Here is an 18,681-nt window from a genome sequence, read left to right on the forward strand (position 1 = left end):
GTAAGCATTATTTACAGGCATTTATTCAGCACAGCTCAGGAACAAAGAAAAAACATGTCTGCTTCCCTTCGTGTCCAGCAAACAGCAAAAGCAATATACAAACGGAAGTTCCCAGCAAGCCTGTGCTGGAAGTAAACACACAACAGTCATGCCTGTTCCCTTTTAAGGTGGAACAGAACTGTATCCTAACAGGCACTGCCTAGTGGTTGGAGCTGTGAGCAGCATTCTGCTCCTGGGTCCTTTACACCTGCCGCCTCTTTTTCCCAAGCTGAGCGTCGCAGGGCACTCACGGAATAATGCAGAGCTGCGTTTGGCGAGATCCCTGCAAAAGCGGGCGTGCAGAATTGGTGCAGGGGTTCAGAAGCTGCAATGCCCCCTCCTCGAAAGCCACTGCATTGGGAGAGAAGGGAATGTGGAAGAATTTCGAAGAGGAAGCCTGCAGGCCAAGCGCCAGGCAGTCAGACCTGCCCATTGCAGAGGCAGCTCTACCTCAAGTCCTCCCCGCTTCAGAAATGCGAAGGAAGCAGCGCTTAAGCAAGGAGGTATTCCTGCCCCCCCCCCCAGCCTGGAATTTCCCCACGCCCACACTTTGCTTTAAAAGCACCCCAGATTTATCATTACAAAAGACTGGCCAGGCTCCCCAGGGTATCCAGTCAAGTGAGCATTAACAGGTAATCTGTCAGACGAGATAAACACCGCACTCAGATTTCTGCTGTAGACTGCCTTTTCTGTGATGTAGGTATGATGTATCTGGGGGGTGGTCTTGGGTTACACCCCTTCTGTGATGTATGTATGATGTATGGAGGGGTGGTCTTGAGCTCCAGGGCTGGCAATTTAAAATGTCTATATAAGGGCGGGCACACCTGGGTTCTGGGTCCTCCTCCTTTCCTGCGAGTGAGGGGAGCACCCTGTTGCAACAGATCAATAAAGATCAGGCTTACTAGCTGCTTTGCTTCTCAATATTCTATGCTTGGCCTCTGTTATTTTCTCCTACCAATGGAAAACGTACAAAGGACTCTATATGGGCTCTTGGGTACCCCATAAGGGAAGAAGGGCAGATTTTTGTTTATAAAACCCCCACCAAGGGTGCAGGCCCAGAGCAACCTAAAAATTGTGCCTCTCCATGCCAATATAGCTCCTTGCCAAGGGTGCAAGGGCGCCTGAGTCTGCCTGTGGGTGGGGAGCCCCTGCCCCTCCTTTTCAAGGCAGGTTTAACCACCAAGCAAGAGAGATGGAGGGCTGGCTTGGAGGAGGAGGAAGAGGAATAAGGAGGAGGAGGAGAAGAGTTTGGATTTGATATCCCGCTTCATCACTACCTGAAGGAGTCTCAAAGCGGCTCACATTCTCCTTCCTGCCCCACAGCAAACTCTCTGTGAGGTGAGTGGGGCTGAGAGACTTCAGAGAAGTGTGACTGGCCCAAGGTCACCCAGCAGCTGCAGGTGGAGGAGCAGGGAATCGAACCCGGTTCACCAGATTACAAGTCCACCGCTCTTAACCACTACACCACACTGGCTCTTTGACCCTTGATGGTGAGCAGGCCCCAAAGTGCTTGTGGGTGGCTCAGAATGCCTCTTGTTCTCCTGAACCCGCTGGCTGTTTGGAGGAAGAGGCGGAGGCCGCGGACATCCGATCCCTGTGGCAGGTGCCCCTCAGCTGACGCAGGGGAGATGGACGTGTCCTTGCCAGAGAGATGCAGCTGCTGCAGAGATGATCCTGTGTGGGATTTGCCCAAATTGCTTTCAGCTGGCCCGGGAGGGGGGGCTTTCTGTGGGAGAGGCGAGGGGGGGTATTGTTCGCCCCAGGGCTTCGGAGCTTGGCAGGGGCATCCAGGGGCAAATGTATCCCTCCTTCTCCCACCCAGCTTATCTACATTTGTCCTTGGCTAGAGCCAGACTCCTTGGACCAAGACTCACGGCTCCAGAATTTGCACCAGGCATTTCTGCAGCTGCAACAAAGCGAAGTGTTTTGTGTGTGCGAGGGAGATCAGCTAAGCCAGGCAGGCATCACAAGAGAGACCTGGGGTGGGTGGGCGGAAAATGAGAGCTCACTTCTGGCCACGAGTTTCCTCAGATGCAGAATCGAGGATCCACAGCCCATCCTGGATTATGCCTTCCTTCGTCAATGGCAGGCCAGTCCTGTCCAGGCGCTGGTCACCTCCAGGACAGATTGCTGCAATTGCTCGATTGGGGGTCTGCCCTTGGGGTCGGTCCAGAAGCGGCAGCCGTTGCAAAATGCAGCTGCTCATCTGCTCACTGGAGAAGGCCCGTCTTACCCATAGAGGCTAGCGGTGCAGGGCGCCACGGTGCCAAGTTCAGGAGGGTGCCAGGCGAGAGTCCGGGAAACACCGAACGAGTGCGCTGAGTGAGCGAGGGACGCACCCTCGTTCGCTAGGCACAGGCTCGCTCGCTTGGTGTGCTGCCTGCTGTGGCCACCCAGCCTCCGCTTCTTCTCCACTGGAGGAGCCCCCCTCTAGCCGCTGCCCGCCTCCTGCAGCCCTAAAAAAGGTCAAAGACTCTGGGAAAGGGGGGGGGCACTGGAGGGATCTTTGCACCACCGTGCCGGATATGCTTTAGATGGCCCTGCACTGGGGCAAACTATTGCCAACACGTCTCCCCACTGGGAAGAGTTGCCCGGGCTTCTAATGAGCTCCTGGGCTAAGTTCAAGGTGCCATTTTGGGTGCATAAAATCCCAATGCAGCTCAGGACCAGGAGACCCGGAAGGCTGTCTGCCCACTGCTCTGCCCGGTCAGTCCCTGCGCTCTGCAGGTGAGGAGGGTCTTCTGCAGGTACTGTCTTCTCAGAGGTCAGCTTTGCAGAATGCAGAAATTGGGCCTTTTTTAAATAATAATTTTAATTAATTTTCCATTAAAAGCATCCAATCAATAACAAATCAAATCATAATCCAATTCCAGAAAAACAGACAAAACAAAAACACACGCACAAAAAAGACCAAATTACAATCCAGTTACAATTAGTGTTGTGTCAGCTACCCTTTGGACATAAAATAATAATAATATTAATAATAATAGATGCGCTGCACCTGAAAATTCAAGGCTGCCACATCAGTGGTTAATAGTCATGGAATCACAGGACTGTACAGTTGGAAGGGAGACCCAAGGCTCACTATTCCCGCCCACTGCAACGCAGGGAATGAGTTTGCATTCTGTTTTTCTCTTGCAATGCTGATAAATAGGCAACATGTATTTGAACAGGATTTGGCCACCACACATCTCGGGAGGCAAGGAGTGAGCTGGTCTCTTAAAGGAGCTGCAGCAACAGTTGTAAGTCTGCTGCTGGCTCTGCAAATACGAAAAAGGGAGAAAGCTTGTACTGCACGGTGACACAGCCAGGAATGTGTAGCCCCCACTTGAGAAGCGCAACATGCATGTGTTTTCTGCGACCTGGCATTGGAGCATTTCTCTGCTGCCATTAACAAGCTCACCCGAGAGGGAGCATTGCCCAATGGCTTCTGCCTTCCCACTGAAATATCCTCCTCTGGGCTGAACTCAGTTCACTGTCTCCAGACCCCTCTTGCTTCAGGGGGGCACTGTGCTGTAAGCTGGGGAGTGACGTCACAGATCTACCATTAAAATATCTCCCCATAAGCAATTTCTCCAAAACGGTCATACCTCATGTTACGGCCACTTCATGTTATGTTCTTTCAGGTTATGTCCTGCGGCGACCCGGAAGTACCGGAAGGGGTTACTTCTGGGTTTCGCTGCTCACGCATGCACACTCAAAATGACATCACGTGCATGCACAGATACTCAAAATGACATCATGCGCATGCGCAGAAGTGGCGAATCGCAACCCGCGCGTGCAAAGACGTGCCACTGCGGGTTGCACTCTTTTCATGTTGCGAACGGGCCTCTGGAACGGATCCTGTTCACAACCAGAGGTACCACTGTAAATCCCCCACCTTGGACCAGAACTAGCAGAGGAAAGCTTTCAGCTTCAACTCACGAGACCCTGCATATAAGGCAGGGGCCAAATTTTTGCTGCTGTGTTGTGTGGCATGTAGTATTAGGGCTGGGATTGTTTATTTATTATTGTTATTTTATTTACTATTACTATTATTATATCGCCCAAGGCGACTTACAACCAAAGGCAGGGAGGGATAGATATTGATAAGCTGGAAGGTGTGCAACCAGACAATCCAGGGTCTGGAAACCAAGCCTGCTGAGGAACGGTCGAAGGAACTGGGCATGTTGAGCCTGGAGGAGACGGAGAGGAGATACGAGCAAGGAGATGGCTCAGTCAGCAGAGCACGAGACTCTTAATCTCAGGGTTGTGGTTTCAAGCCCCATGTTGGGGAAAAGATTCCTGCCTTGCAGGGGGTTGGACTAGATGACCCTGGTGGTTCCCTTCCAACTCTGTGAATGGTTCTGTTATAGCTGAAGGGCTGTTCACAGGGAAGAGGGAGCAAAGCCCGGATTCTGCAAAGGCGCACCAGCGGCGGTCCGCGTTGCATTTCACGGGTTGCAAAGGCGAGGGGGGCAACCCGTCCTTTGCATCTCCCCCCGGGGCGGGGGCGGCGCTTGGATCCTGCCCCGGGCTGCTGGAAGGTGGAGGGGGGGGCGGCGGTGGAGAGAAAGAGCAGGAGGCGGTGCCAGCAGCCCCTCGGCTTGCAAGCGCAGCAGGCGCGGCGTCTGCAGCTGCCGAGCTGTCCGCGCGTGCGACGGGGCGCGAGGAGGAGCCTGCGGAGGAAGGAGGGAAAGAGGGAGGGGAGGAAGGAGGGAAGGAGAGAAAGAGGGAGGGAAGAAGGAGGGAGGAGGAGGAGGAGAGGAGAGGAGGGAGGGCGCGTCTTGGCCAGCAGCGAGCCGAGGAGGCCGGCCGGGCGCCCGGACAGACGGAGGGACGCGGAGCCGCCGCCGCCGCCGCAGAGGCCCGACCTTGTGCGAGGATGAGCCGGGTGTCGTCGGTGGCGGGCGGGGCGCCGTCCTCGCCGCCGTCGTGGCTGCCCAGCCACGTCCAGGTGACGGTGGTGCAGGCGCGGGCTCTGCGCGCCAAGGGCGGCCCGTCGGGCGACGCCTTCGTGGCTCTGCAGCTGGGCGCCCAGAAGTACCGCACGCCGGTGGCGCCGCAGCGGAGCGGGCCGCGCTGGGCCGACGAGTGCGCGCTCCAGCTGCCGCCCACGCCCGGCCCCGACGACGCCGACGACGACCCGGCGCTCCTGCTGCAGGTCACCGTCTGGCAGCGCGCCCTCGTCGGCACCGACCGCTTCCTCGGGCGCGCCGCCGTCCCGCTGCGCCAGCTGCTCCAGCGAGGCGGATCCCACCCGGACCAGTAAGTGGGGCTGGGATCGGGGCCTCGGGGTGGCGGCGACTTGGCGAGGGGGTCTCTGAGCCCGCGCAGAGGGCGCCTCTCTCGCCCGGGGAGGGGGAATGGCTCACCAAGGACCAGGAGTGGGGCGCGGTGCTTTTCTTTGGGGCGGCAAGAGTGCTTCTGAGCCCGTGCAGAGCGCCCCTCCCACGCCCTGGGGGGGTTTGCCTGTGGGTCTGCAGTACCCGAGCATGGGCAGAGCGCCGCGGGAGCCGAGGGCGAGGCAGGGGCGCCGCTCCGCAGCCGCCGTCGAGTTTTCCGTTCTGCAGAGCGCACTGCAGGGTTGCGCTCCGGGCGTGCAAATGGGGCGGAGGAAAGGGGGCGGCAGCTCCTGCAGTGGGTCGGGAAGGCCAGGTTGGGGGGGGGGCGCGTTGCATGGACGCCCCAGGTCTGCAAGGCCAAGCCGGGCGAAGTCGACAGCAGCTGCCCCAGCGGGAGAGGCGCCCGCCCGGGTTGCTGCCTTTGCGCTTCCCGGAGGAGGAGAATTGCAGAGTCACTCTCTTTGCGTCCGGTTCCTGCCAGGATTGCTCCTTGCACCTCGCAGCCGCCAAGCCTCAGGCCCTGCTCTCCCCCCACCCCCGGGACCCTCCGGATGCCACTTTTGGACTGCAACTCCCATCAGCCCCTGCAAGCACATAAGGGGGGGCGCAGTCTGCCAAAGGGGTTCTCTGGGACGCCCAAGGCGGCTGGACCCAACCCAAGTGCTTTTTTGGCTGAAACTCTCGGCAGGCCTCAGCTTTGGGGGTCCAGTGTTGGAAGATTCCCGACAGAGAGAAGAAAGTCCTAGTTGAACTGTGGAACTCCCTCCCACTGGAGGCCAGCAACCTAGATGGCTTGAAAAAGAAGATTAGACAATTAATGGAGGAGGAGAGAGGGCTTGCCAGCACAACTAGCCACAGGTGTAGAACCTCCACAGCTAGAGGCAGTGATGCCGCCAAACACCGGTGGCTGGGATTTGCATGGGAAGAGTGCTGTTTGGCCGGTGTGCTCCTAGTACATTTCCGAGACAATTCAAAGTGTTGGTGCTGACCTTGAATGGCCTCAGCCCTGTATATCTGAAGGAGCGTCTCCACCCCCATCGTTCTGCCCGGACACTGAGGTCCAGCTCCGAGGGTCTTCTGGCGGTTCCCTCGCTGTGAGAAGTGAGGTTACAGGCAACCAGGCAGAGGGCCTTCTCGGTGGTGGCACCCGCCCTGTGGAACTCCCTCCCACCAGATGTCAAAGAGAACAACAACTACCCGACTTTTAGAAGACATCTAAAGGCAGCCCTGTATAGGGAAGCTTTTAATGTTTGATGCATTACAGTATTTTAATATTTTGTTGGAAGCTGCCCAGAGTGGCTGGGGAAGCCCAGCCAGATGGGCGGGGTATAAATAAATTATTATTATTATTATTCCTGCCGGCGCCTGGGTGACCCCAGGGAGACCAGGACGCTGGACCAGAGGGGCCACTGGCCTCGTCCGATGTTTTCCCAAGGGGTGCTGAGAGCGGGACTGAACTTCCCTGCATTTCAGGAGCCCAAGTGCTGGGTTCGGCCGGTGGTCCAGCTTGCCCAGTTTTGTTCTCTCCCTGGCAAGCGCAGCAACCCCGTCCCCACTTGTGGTTCTTCAGGTCTTCAGAAGGATGAGGGAACATGGCGTTAACATCATGAGAACATAACAACCTTGGAAGAGCCTGCGGGATTAGGCCCTGTTCTCACCAGATGCCCCAAAAGCAGGTGCCCCCAACTTCGGCCCTCCAGATGTTTTGGACTACAATTCCCATCACCCCTGACCACTCGTTCTGTTAGTTGGGATCATGGGAGTTGTAGGCCAAAACATCTGGAGGGCCGCAGGTGGGGGGTGCCTGCCCCAGAGGGAAACCTGCAAGCGGGATTCGAACACAAGAGCAACTGTCCCGTCCTCCTGGGGTTTCCAGAAACGAGGATTCAGAAGCCTGGCTGTCTCTGACTGTGGAGGCCAAGCAGAGCCGTTCCGGCTAGGAGCCAGCCATAGCCCTCTCCTCCTCCAGGAATTTGGCCAGTCCTCTTTTAAAGCCACCCAGGCCACCGCTGCTTCTTGTGGGAGGGAGTTCCGTAGTCAAACTGTGTGCTCTAACTATGCAACAGACCAAAGCAGCACCGAAGGTCCAGCCAGTCCCGGTTTCCTGGGGTGAGAAGGGCTTCCTGCAGCCTTCGAAAGGCTCATTTTGGGGAAGGAAGGCAGGCAGTGAGCGCGTCTCCCCCTCCTGTCCTGGGGAGGCAAAGCTCAGCCTCCCCCTCCAGCCCCCTCTTCCTGCTGGGAGGCCTGGGGGACTTCCGGTTGACCGCGAAGCCGAGAGCAAGTGGGATCCAGCCCTTAGGGGGGAATCCAGCTTTTCGGGGGGAAAGGGGGGCATTGAGGCCTGAGCTTGGGGGGCTCAGCGTGTCAGCCAAGTGGGGTTGCAAGGGTTCTCTGGGGGGGGGGGATGGACTCTAGACTTTCTGTTCGTAACCTCGGTTTATGGTGCCATTTGGCTTCTATAGCTGAGTTTCTAACCCTGGTTTTAATGTGTTGCAAATCGTTTGGAGATATTTTCCCCCTTTAAAATATAAAGCAGCAAAGAAATGAAATTAATAACAACCCCAACTGCAAATTTCGCAGGGGAAAACCAGTGCCTAGACATTCCGTTGTGGCCACAATGATAACCTACTTTTTTTAAAAAAAGATTTTTATTAACCAGTTTCAACATAACAATTTGTCAATCCTCGTAATCAATTACATTATTTCCCCCCTTTATTCCTCTCCCTCAACCCTCCCTCTCCCCCCCAAAGACTTCCCTCACCTCCCATCCCTGATTTTTTTACCTATCTTGTTTTCTGCATGTTATAAAATTGGACATATCCTTGCTTTGTCTATCATATGTTCAACTAATAAATGTGTGAATGTTTATTCCAATGATAACCTACGCTTAATGTGCCCTTGGCGATTAGCTCCTTTCCAACCCTGGTGTGGAAGAGCCCTTTGAGAAAGGGCCAGGGTGGTGCTGCCTGCGGGGTCCAGACAGGACCATAGGGAGTGACCTCCTGAGTCAGGCCCCTGGACTCTGACTGGCAGCAGTGGCTCTCCAGGGTTTCAGGCAGGATCTTCTCCTAGCGCTGCCTGGAGATGCTGCCAGTGGGGATGGGAGAGGGACCCTCTGCTTGCTGCCCCTGAGGCTGTGGCCCTTCCCCACTCTGGGGCACCCCTCACCAGCCTCTAGCCTTCCTGCAATGGGGGCTGTTGAAATATCCTTTGCTGATGACCAGCTGAGTTTTGGGAGGTGAAGGAGCTTCCTCTTGCTTGCCTGTCAGCTGTCTAATAGTAATAATAATAATAATAATAATAATAATAATAATAATAATAATAATAAATACCTCGCCCATCTGACAGGGTTTCCCCAGCCACTCTGGGCGGCTCTCAACAGAATATTAAAAACAAGATAGAAGATCAAACATTTAAAACCTCCCTAAACTGGGCTGCCTTCAGATGTCTGCTAAAAGTCAGATAGTTGTTTATTTCCTTGACATATGGTGGGACGGAGTTCCACAGGACGGGCGCCACCACCGAGAAGCCCTCTGTATTGGGAGCACCTGTGTTTGGCAAGGGAGATCCGTTCCGCTCCCTCTCCCACCTGAGGAGCCGCCTTGATCTGAAGGGGCGTTTGATGTGCAAAATGGATCGTGGGCGACAGGAGAAGGCGGCTCTGACATCCCTTTGGGGTGCTGCTCAAAGACCCGGCGCAGCTCAAAGGAAGACGTTCTCGTGACCCAAATACTTTGTGCAGGTTTGCTTCCCTCGCGCAGCTCTGCCCCGAGGCTGATAGAAATGCTACGCAGCAATTTCATCTTAGAAAAAAATAACGCTGAGTTCTGTGCCCGGTGCCAAATGTTGAAGCTGTGGAGAGGCACATGAGTCCCAGCATAGTCTGGGACAGCCTTTCTCAACCTGTGGGTCCTCAGATGTTGAACTACGACTCCCATCACCCCTAGCTAGCAAGGCCAGAGCTCAGGGAGGATGGGAGTTGTAGTCCAACAACATCTGGGGACCCACAGGTGGAGAACCACTGGTCTAGGAGATGCTTTTGGAGCTCAAGTAGCCAAAGGAAGTTGAGCCTGCTTTAGCCCTGCACACCTCACCGCAGGAACGTTGTCAATTTGGTTAGCAAACTGCAACACACAACCTCTTTGGGTCTCTGTGTGTCCCTTGTGTCTTCATAATATCTTAAGGGTCAGGGGCTTCCTGGGTCCTCTTTCGTTCCCCCCAGAGATGTGGAAAGGCCTGTTGGTGGGACCCCCGTGGGAAGGTTTAGGAGTCTGCAAGGCCCACCCTGCATTCATCAGAATGGGGGCTCATTGGCAGAGCACCCAGCTTCAGTCCCCAGTGGCAGCATCTTCTCCAGGCAGGATGGGAACGTCCCCTGTCTGAAAGCCCAGACAGCCTCTGCCAGTCAGTGTCTGGAGGCAGCTGGACGGCAGCTAACGGATTGAGGTTGAATCCTGACAAGACAGAAGTTCAAATCAAATATCTTTAATACGGTCAATGACCAGGAAACAGACAGAAGTTCTGTTTTTGGGGGACAGGAGGCGGGCAGGTGTGGAGGACTCCCTAGTCCTGAATGGGGTCACTGTGCCCCTGAAGGACCAGGTGCGCAGCCTGGGAGTCATTTTGGACTCGCAGCTGTCCATGGAGGCACAAGTCAATTCTGTGTCCGGGCAGGGCAGCTGTTTATCAGCTCCATCTGGGATGCAGGATGAGACCCTATCTGCCTGCGGACTGTCTGGCCAGAGTGGTGCATGCTCTGGTTATCTCCCGCTTGGACTACTGCAATGCACTCTCCATGGGGCTACCTTTGAAGGTGACCCGGAAACTACAACTAATCCAGAATGTGGCAGCCAGACTGGTGACTGGAAGTGGCTGCCGAGACCACATAGCACCAGTCTTGAAAGACCTACATTGGCTCCCAGTATGTTTTCCGAGCACAATTCAAAGTGTTGGTGCTGACCTTTAAAGCCCTAAACGGCCTCGGCCCAGTAGACCTGAAGGAGCCTCTCCAAGCCCATTGTTCTGCCTGGATGCTGAGGTCCAACGCAGAGGGCCTTCTCGGTGGTGGCGCCCGCCCTGTGGAACGCCCTCCCGTCAGATGTCAAGGAAATAAACCACTATCTGATTTTTAGAAGACATCCGAAGGCAGCCCTGTTTAGGGAAGTTTTGAATGTTTGATGCTTTATCGCTTTATTATTATCATCATCATCAATATCATTATCATTAATTCTGTTGGAAGCTAGGGAAACCCAGCCAGATGGGCGGGGTATAAATAATAAATTACTACTACTACTACAATACATGTGAAAGCAGTACATGTGAAAAGGATCTAGGAGTCTTGGTTGACCACAAACTTGACATGAGCCAACAGTGTGACGCGGCAGCTAAAAAAGCCAATGCAATTCTGGGCTGCATCAATAGGAGTATAGCATCTAGATCAAGGGAAGTAATAGTGCCACTGTATTCTGCTCTGGTCAGACCTCACCTGGAGTACTGTGTCCAGTTCTGGGCACCACAATTCAAGAAGGACACTGACAAACTGGAACGTGTCCAGAGGAGGGCAACCAAAATGGTCAAAGGCCTGGAAACGATGCCTTATGAGGAACGGCTAAGGGAGCTGGGCATGTTTAGCCTGGAGAAGAGGAGGTTAAGGGGTGATATGATAGCCATGTTCAAATATATAAAAGGATGTCACATAGAGGAGGGAGAAAGGTTGTTTTCTGCTGCTCCAGAGAAGCGGACACGGAGCAATGGATCCAAACTACAAGAAAGAAGATTCCAGCTAAACATTAGGAAGAACTTCCTGACAGTAAGAGCTGTTCGACAGTGGAATTTGCTGCCAAGGAGTGTGGTGGAGTCTCCTACTTTGGAGGTATTTAAGCAGAGGCTTGACAATCATATGTCAGGAGTGCTCTGATGGGGTTTCCTGCTTGGCAGGGGGTTGGACTCGATGGCCCTTGTGGTCTCTTCCAACTCTAGGATTCTATGATTCTACTAGGTGTGCCAGTGGCCTGACTCTGTATAGGCAGCATTGTATGTTCAGAGTCAGTTGTGTTTGCCACTGTGGGATCCCCGGTGTCTCAACTCTGTGTGCCTGTGAGAGTAGACTTGAGGGCTTCCTCTTGGGACCCTGAATGTCCGTGTTGTTCATTCCAGGACGACTCCTGGAGCCACCAGCCCCTTTCCAAGAGAGCTGCCGCCTTGCGCTTGCAGTGAGCATAGTGTCTGTGCTGTCTCCCTCACCAGAGTTGGGGGGCCTTGCGGTGATGGGCTAGCCGTGGGCCTTTCCCCGAGCTCATGCAATTCCTCTCTGGCCTGGGCTTCAGCTGGAGGAAGGGCTTAATCCTGGAAGCCATTGGTCAGTGGCCTGATCCAGGCCCCCCAAATCTCTCCTTCCTTGGAGGTTTCTAAGCAGATGTTGGGCGGCCGTCTGTCTTGCATGCTTTAGCAAAGTTTGCTGCATTGCCGGGGGCTGGACTGGATGACCCCAGGGGTCCCTTCCAACTCTTAAGATTGTATGATTCTGTGTCCAGCAGTCAGCAAGAAGCGTGTGTCAGAGCCAGTGCCCTACTGAGCAAGCAGCCAGTTGATCGCTCTTCCCTGCCTTGCATCTGGAGGGAGAAACTTTCAAATTGTCTTTATTCCTTCAAAGGGCTTTAAACTCACTTCCTGCCTCCCCACCGCCAGCAATTTTCTCATGGCAGCTATTAATTGGAGGAATGCAGACAAAAACATACGGGCAAAAGCCATACTGGACAAGGCAAAACCCGTAAGCACCAGCCCAGTGACAGATTAAAAGCACGAGCTTCTGTTTGTGATGTCATGCATATCCCGGCTTGGGCCTGGGCTTTTAGGGAGGGGAGTGCCTGCATTTTGCAGGGTGGGGCTTGAGGAGCCTGGGTTGGGCAGAGGGGCCCTGCAAAATGCAGCCCCCATGCCCTCACCCACAAGTTTGTAGAACTCCTGGCTGCTTTGTCAGCGGACTGGGGTGGAAATAGGCCTGGGTGTCCTTGCAACCCAGCCCTGCTCCTCCATTCTCTCCTGACTCAACAAAAACAGCTTTCCTGTCGGGTTGGCCTTCCTGCAAACCAGCCCATGTTTCCATGCGACCAGATAATCTCCTTCGTCCTTTGCAAGCAGGTTTCCACCAGCGCATCTGCCTGGTTCGGTTTTGCATTCTCTCACTCAAAACCTACCCTGCGTGTGTTTTCCTAGCGTACGACCTGTTCCTTGGTAGCGCAGGAGTTCGTCTTGGGTCCTGCTTGCTCCGCTGGGTGTCCTTGGCGTGGGCCCAGCGCCCTTCCTTCACCCCTGGCGTGTGGCTCCCCAGCTGACGTGGGCCTGGTGCGCAGCCTCTGCCTCTTGCCCGCCTGCGCGTGAAGAAGGGGCTCGTGGTGGGAGCAGCAGTGCCACTCGGGGAGCGCATCTGTGTCTGGACACAAAAATGTGGGCTTACAGAGTTTGTACCTGTGAGCTGCCTTGGGATGAAATAAATGGCTTTCAGCAGGTGGAAGCATTGCAGGGGGTTAGACTGGATGACCACATGGGTTCCTCCCAGATCTGCAATTCTCTGAACCTTGAGGCATTTAACTCTCGTATGGGGCTGTGGTTGGTCTCAAGTTGTTGGCCTCCAGTTCCCATCAGCCCAGTAGCCGGAGGGCACCAGGAAGGTATTGCTTTGGTTTTTAATTCTGCCTTTTGTCTGCTAAGACCGCAGAGCGTCTCACAGCACATAATCTCATAAAATGCAAAGGCCCCATAACATGGAATTTGAAACCCGTATACCCAAAACATCATATGCTGCAGAAAGTGTCCCCAACTCCTGCGTGTGGCCCCCACCCTCCTGCAGCGGCCGAAAGCCTGAGTGAGTAAAAAGGCTTTGAGCTGGTGTTGGCACGTCAAGGGATGGCAGGATGGGGGCCTTTTTCTAGGAACGCTTCCGTTCAGCGACAGCAATGCTAGGTTGGCGGAGAGGGCTCTTGTTCTCTGGTCCTGCTATCGCGTTTCCCACACAGGTATCCAGCTTCGAAATTCCCCAGGCGCATTTTGCACCTGGCCATCGGCCACTTGTGAGCAAGCGAAGATGCCCGGGCGCCCGGCGTCTCCCTCACCTGGAGGCGCACACCTGGGGATCATTGGATTCTAACTGTTTCCACACACCAACACCCCGTCCTGTAGAATTCTATCCTTTGTGTTTTACCTGCACAATCAGAATGAACTTCAGGAACCAAACAGTCATCTTGGAAAATACGACTTTCTAGCCGTCTGTCCCAAAAATGGCAACTAGGCATTCTGCTTTGGCGACTGCCACCCTGGCTCAAGGCGCTATTTGGTGCCCGGCTGATATATATGAGGTTCCAATGCAGATATCTGGTTGGCCACAGTGGCAGCAGGATGCCGGCCCTGATTCCGCAGGCTCTTCTCTTGTGCGTATGCCGTTCCTTGAGGGGGCTTCTGCTGTGACAAACGACCCGAGCTTTGAGGCTGCATTGGGGCTGTGTGTGGGGTGATTGTGGAGGCTCGGGTGTGTTTGGCCAGGAGGCCGAGGCCTTGGCATTTGGGCAAAGCAGGCTGCTGTCTGGCTCCTTGGCGTCTCTTCCACCTGTGCTGCTGCTGGGGGCTTCTCAGCGGGAGGCCTCTGGCCAGGCCTGCTTGCAGGTCAGAATAAAGCTTCAGAGCCGTGACGCTCAAGAGTCCTTCCGTTCTGCCCCTGCGGGGTGGATGAGCAGGGGAGATGTACAAGGCGATGATAATGTTGCATGCCCGATGCGCTTTCAAGGTCTGCAGCTCCTGTGTGGCTCAGCAGCTTCCACAGGGATCGCTGGGCTGGCATTTTTGCAGTCTAACCACAGGAGGGTCTTGGTGTCGCCTTGAAGGCTGACAGATGCAGGGGGGTCCTGGGGCGGAGTTTTGTGCACTGAGCTGTTCCTGGAGACCCCCGGGTTCCCAACCACCGACTGATTAGCTAATACGCTGGCCTGAATGGTTGAGACAGTGGTGACCCTTGGGAATCACTTCCAACTCTTTGACCCTGTAGCAGGTATTGTTGGGGCTGGGATATTGTTTAGGGCAGGGGTCTGCAACCTTTAAGACAAAAAGAGCCACTTGGACCCGTTTCCGAAGAAAAAAAAACCTGGGAGCCGCAAAACCCGTCATTATAAATATAACTTTTTTGTCACTTTTTATTATTTCTTTGTTTGACCCCTCAGAATTACTCCTCCTCATAGGAGGATTAAATTAACAAGTTACCTTTTTGTGTCTGTGTGTTCTTCATTCCTCTTCAAAACAGTGACCAGTGTACATGCCCCCTTTCAATGCAGTGACCAGCGTACATGCCCCTTACAATGTAGCCGGCGGACGGGCAGGAAGGTGACGTCGGGACGATGCGTGACTAACGCACGCACCGCCCCCATGCGACGTCACAGCCAGTACAGCGCCCGCCACAGTGGGGAGTGTCGGGGCGCACAATGCGCCTCCTCCCCTCGCTAGTATCCGCCCCGGAGCCGCGGCAAAGGTGTAAAAGAGCCACATGTGGCTCCAGAGCCGCGGGTTTCAGACCCCTGGTTTAGGGGGTTCTGTTGGGGGGTGGTTGCTGCTATTAATTTTTGTGCCTTTGTTTTATATCATGATTTATGTGGAAACCTCCAGTATGGTTATGTACTCTGCGATGTTGTATTTATTGTTTATGACTCCTTTTGACATGTGGTTTTGTAAGTCTCCTGGAGCACGGCTTGGACTCTGGAAAGCCGGCCTACAAAAAGATCCTTGTGTGTGGCCACAATCCATTTCACCAGATGACTCTGGTCTAGGGAAGCTTCTGCTGTGACCCATTCCCTGGTCCCTCAAGGCGCTGCCAGGGACTCTGCGTTCGGTGTGGCTGCAATTCTCCTGACTTCCTCAGTGGGCTAATGGATCTGGTCCAAATCTTCCCCCAGCCTCTGTGCCGGGAAAGTGGGACATGCACCTCCCGGCTCTCGCCAGCCATCGATTTTCCTTGGCACACATGCAATGCAATGCGGAATATTTTCTTGGCAGGATTTGCACCCGGGGGAACCCCCTTGCGCTTTAAGTCTCCTGACCGGCAAGGCTCCCGTGGAAAGTGGAGGGCGGTTGCTGTCTTGAGCTGGGGGATGATGGCTGAAGTAGCCCCCTCCCCAAATGTGGCTGGTCTCTGCTTGCTTCCTTGCAGTTCCTTGCCCCCCCATGCGCGAGCATCATAAGCCAAGTATTGATGTGCCTTTGACTGCTGCTGCAGTTGATGGTGAAGTCCACCAGACCTGCAGCTTGTTTTGAGTCTGGGGGCTCCAAAGAGTCTTAGGGCAGAGGCTGGCTCTCTGGCCTTCATCTTGCTAGGCTGGGATGTGCGCACATGCGCTCCTTGCAACCGACCTGTGGGCGCCACCGGATCTGAGTGTGCAGCCTTGCAGGCGACTGTAAAGACAGTGCAGGCCACTTGCAATCGTTTGTGAGCAGAAAGAAGCCGGCCGGCCGTTCTGGCCAGAGGCTATGGGGCAACTTGTAAGCTGGAGTGGGAGCCCACTGAGATTGCTTTTTGAGGAGTGATGAGTTGCGTATAAGTAAAATAAAGTTAACCCCTTCCTATGGGCTGAAGAATTACCGTATTTTGCGCCCCATAGGACGCTCCGGCCCATAGGACGCACCTAGTTTTTTGGGGGGGAAATAAAGAAAAAAATTTTTATCCCCCCCCCAGGTGCGGGGCTGGAAGAACCAGGTTGGGGAACAGTGGGAAGGCACGCTCTGCCTCCCTGCTGTCCCCCGAGCTTGTGGGGCTGGCGATGGGGAGAAGTGCGCTGATCCCGGGACGGCAGGCAGCTCTGCGCCGCCATCCGGAGCGGGGCGGGACTTAGCGCCCGGCTCCCGGTGGCCGCGCAGAGCTGTGCTGAGCCGGGGACTGCAGGCAGCTCTGCGCAACCCTCGGAGCCGGTCTCCCGAGGGTTGCGCAGAGCTTCCTGAAGCCTGGAGAGCGAGAGGGGTCGGTGCGCACCGACCCCTCTCGCTCTCCAGGCTTCAGCGAAAGCCTGCATTCGCCCCATAGGACGCACCCAGATTTCCCCTTCATTTTTGGAGGGGAAAAAGTGCGTCCTATGGGGCGAAAAATGCGGTAATATTTAATTAATATTTATGGTATCTGAAGAAGTGCGCACAAAAGCCTATACCCAGAACAAACTTAGTTGGTCTCCAAGGTGCTGCTCAACAATTTTTTTATTTTAATATTTATGTGTTATTAAAAGGTGTGTCTTGCACCTTTCTCTTGATGTCATTTGTTGTAGTTTACTTGTTTAGTCGTGTCCGCCTCTTCGTGACCCCCTGGACCACAGCACACCAGGCCCTCTTGTCTTCCACTGCCTCCCGCAGTTTGGTCAAACTCATGCTGGTAGCTTCAAGAACACTGTCCCACCATCTCATCCTCTGTCGTCCCCTTCTCCTTGCGCCCTCCATCTTTCCCAACATCAGGGTCTTTTCCAGGGAGTCTTCTCTTCTCATGAGGTGGCCAAAGTCTTGGAGCCTCAGCTTCAGGATCTGTCCTTCCAGTGAGCACTCAGGGCTGATTTCCTTCAGAATGGAGAGGTTGGATCTTCTTGCAGTCCATGGGACTCTCAAGAGTCTCCTCCAGCAGCCTTCTTTATGGTCTTTATGGTTTGATGTCATAATCAAACCTAAGTAACAGCAAAATGCTGCTAGCACTAAAGGAAAGCTGGAGGGTTGGGCAGAGGAGTAATTAGGATTCCACCCTAAATTCCTTCTTAAAGGCCACTGACGCTTGAAGATGGGAGGGCATTCCACAGTTCGGTGCCACCGCCCTTCGTTTCCACCCATTGCCCTTCAGGCTGCTGCGGCTGTGAGCCCAGTTTCACTTGGGGTGGATAAGTGTGGAGATCTGTCAGGGATGCTTAATTTGATGGGTGATGTAAAACCTGCTGCATAATGTTACGCGTAGCTGAGCTGAACTGACTTATTGCAACTTAATCAGCTTGTGCGTTCAGCCAAGACAGGACTGGCCCATGTGGTCTCTGCAGGTGTGCCAGGGACTCCCTTCATCCCAGGTAGCTTTGAGGAGGGGAGCTTTAGTCCAGCAGCTTCCAGGGGGCACCACGTTGGCTCCCCCTGAGCTAAGATGCATTTTGTACCCCTCCAGAGTCATTGCTGCTTCTCCATTGGCTGCTTGTATGTGTTTTTAAAGACATGTCTTTTACGGTTGTGTTATCTAACTGTTGTTTTGTCCCAGCTCCTGCCTATGAAAGTACACCAGCGCAAGTAGATAAATAGCTACCGCTCTGGCGGGAAGGTAAATGGCGTTTCTGTTTGCTCTGCCATTCGCCATGGTGTCTCATTATGCCAGAAGCTGTTTAATCCTGCTGTCCACATGACCCGGAAAACTGTCTGTGGACAAACGCCGGCTCTCTTGCCCTGAAGTGAGATGAGCGCCACACCCTATAGTCGCCTTTGACTGGACCTTAATAGTCCAGGGGTCCTTTGCCTTTCTTTTACCTTGTTATCTAATACCTGAAACCAGAGCATTCCCTATGAAATGAGAAGGTGGGCCTAAAAATTAACCATAAATAATGCTTCCAGAAATCCTATTGAGTTCATCTGCTTGATGGGTCAGATCTGGTTTTTTACCCAAAAAATGCATTATCCATTTTTCTGTTTACACATTGCACGTTTTCCATGATACAAAATTTCTCTACAGACTTCCCAACCCATCACTCTGTGGCCTTCCAGGTGCACCTGACCTTTGCTGCATATTTGTTAATTTTCTCCTTCCTTGGGGCTCTGATCTTATCCTGGTCCTGCAGCAGGGAGCTTACCTGCCTACAGAATGTGATGATGGAGCCACGGAGGATGCCCAGGACAGAGATTCTGGTCAACATGCAAGTTTCCTCTCTGCAAAACACCCAGAAATGAGCCGAACCCAGCTAGCACTGCCGGGTGGATCACACCCTCTCCATTCAATTCAATTAATTGAACAGGGGCGCCCCTGGGTGTTTTCTCTCCCTCCCTGTCCCTCTGTCCCCGTTGGAGGAGGAGCAAACTCTCCCGCTGCTTCGGTCATTCATCAAAGGGAATTGTTCCGAGTGGCACAGCTGCCCCTCGCCTGGGAATGGAAATGTCATTCTTCGGAGTGATCCCTCTGCTGTGTGCTGCAGATAAGTCGGCCTGGTCTCTGGCCTTGGCTGCTGCTGCTGGCGCTGGCGCTGGCCCGGCCGCCTCCTTGTTTTGACCCAGCGTGAAAGATCTGCAAACAGGCTGCCCGACTGGAGCTTGGCAGGCAGAGCCCGGCTGTGTCTGCAGAGAG

At 54.3% G+C, this 18,681-nt stretch overlaps 1 protein-coding gene across 1 annotated transcript in view; it reads left to right on the top strand.

Moving 5' to 3' along the window:
- The first annotated feature begins 4,790 nt into the window (after nt 1-4,790).
- RAB11FIP5 (RAB11 family interacting protein 5) overlaps nt 4,791-18,681 on the top strand; it is a 62,430-nt gene continuing 48,539 nt past the window's right edge. The window contains exon 1 of the mRNA XM_083520457.1: nt 4,791-5,286. Coding sequence (XP_083376583.1) covers nt 4,904-5,286 — 383 coding nt within the window. The 5' untranslated portion in view covers nt 4,791-4,903. The remainder of the gene's footprint in view (nt 5,287-18,681) is intronic.

This window comes from Podarcis liolepis (assembly GCF_965112155.1).
Source record: "Podarcis liolepis genome assembly, chromosome: 9".
NCBI lineage: Eukaryota > Metazoa > Chordata > Lepidosauria > Squamata > Lacertidae > Podarcis > Podarcis liolepis.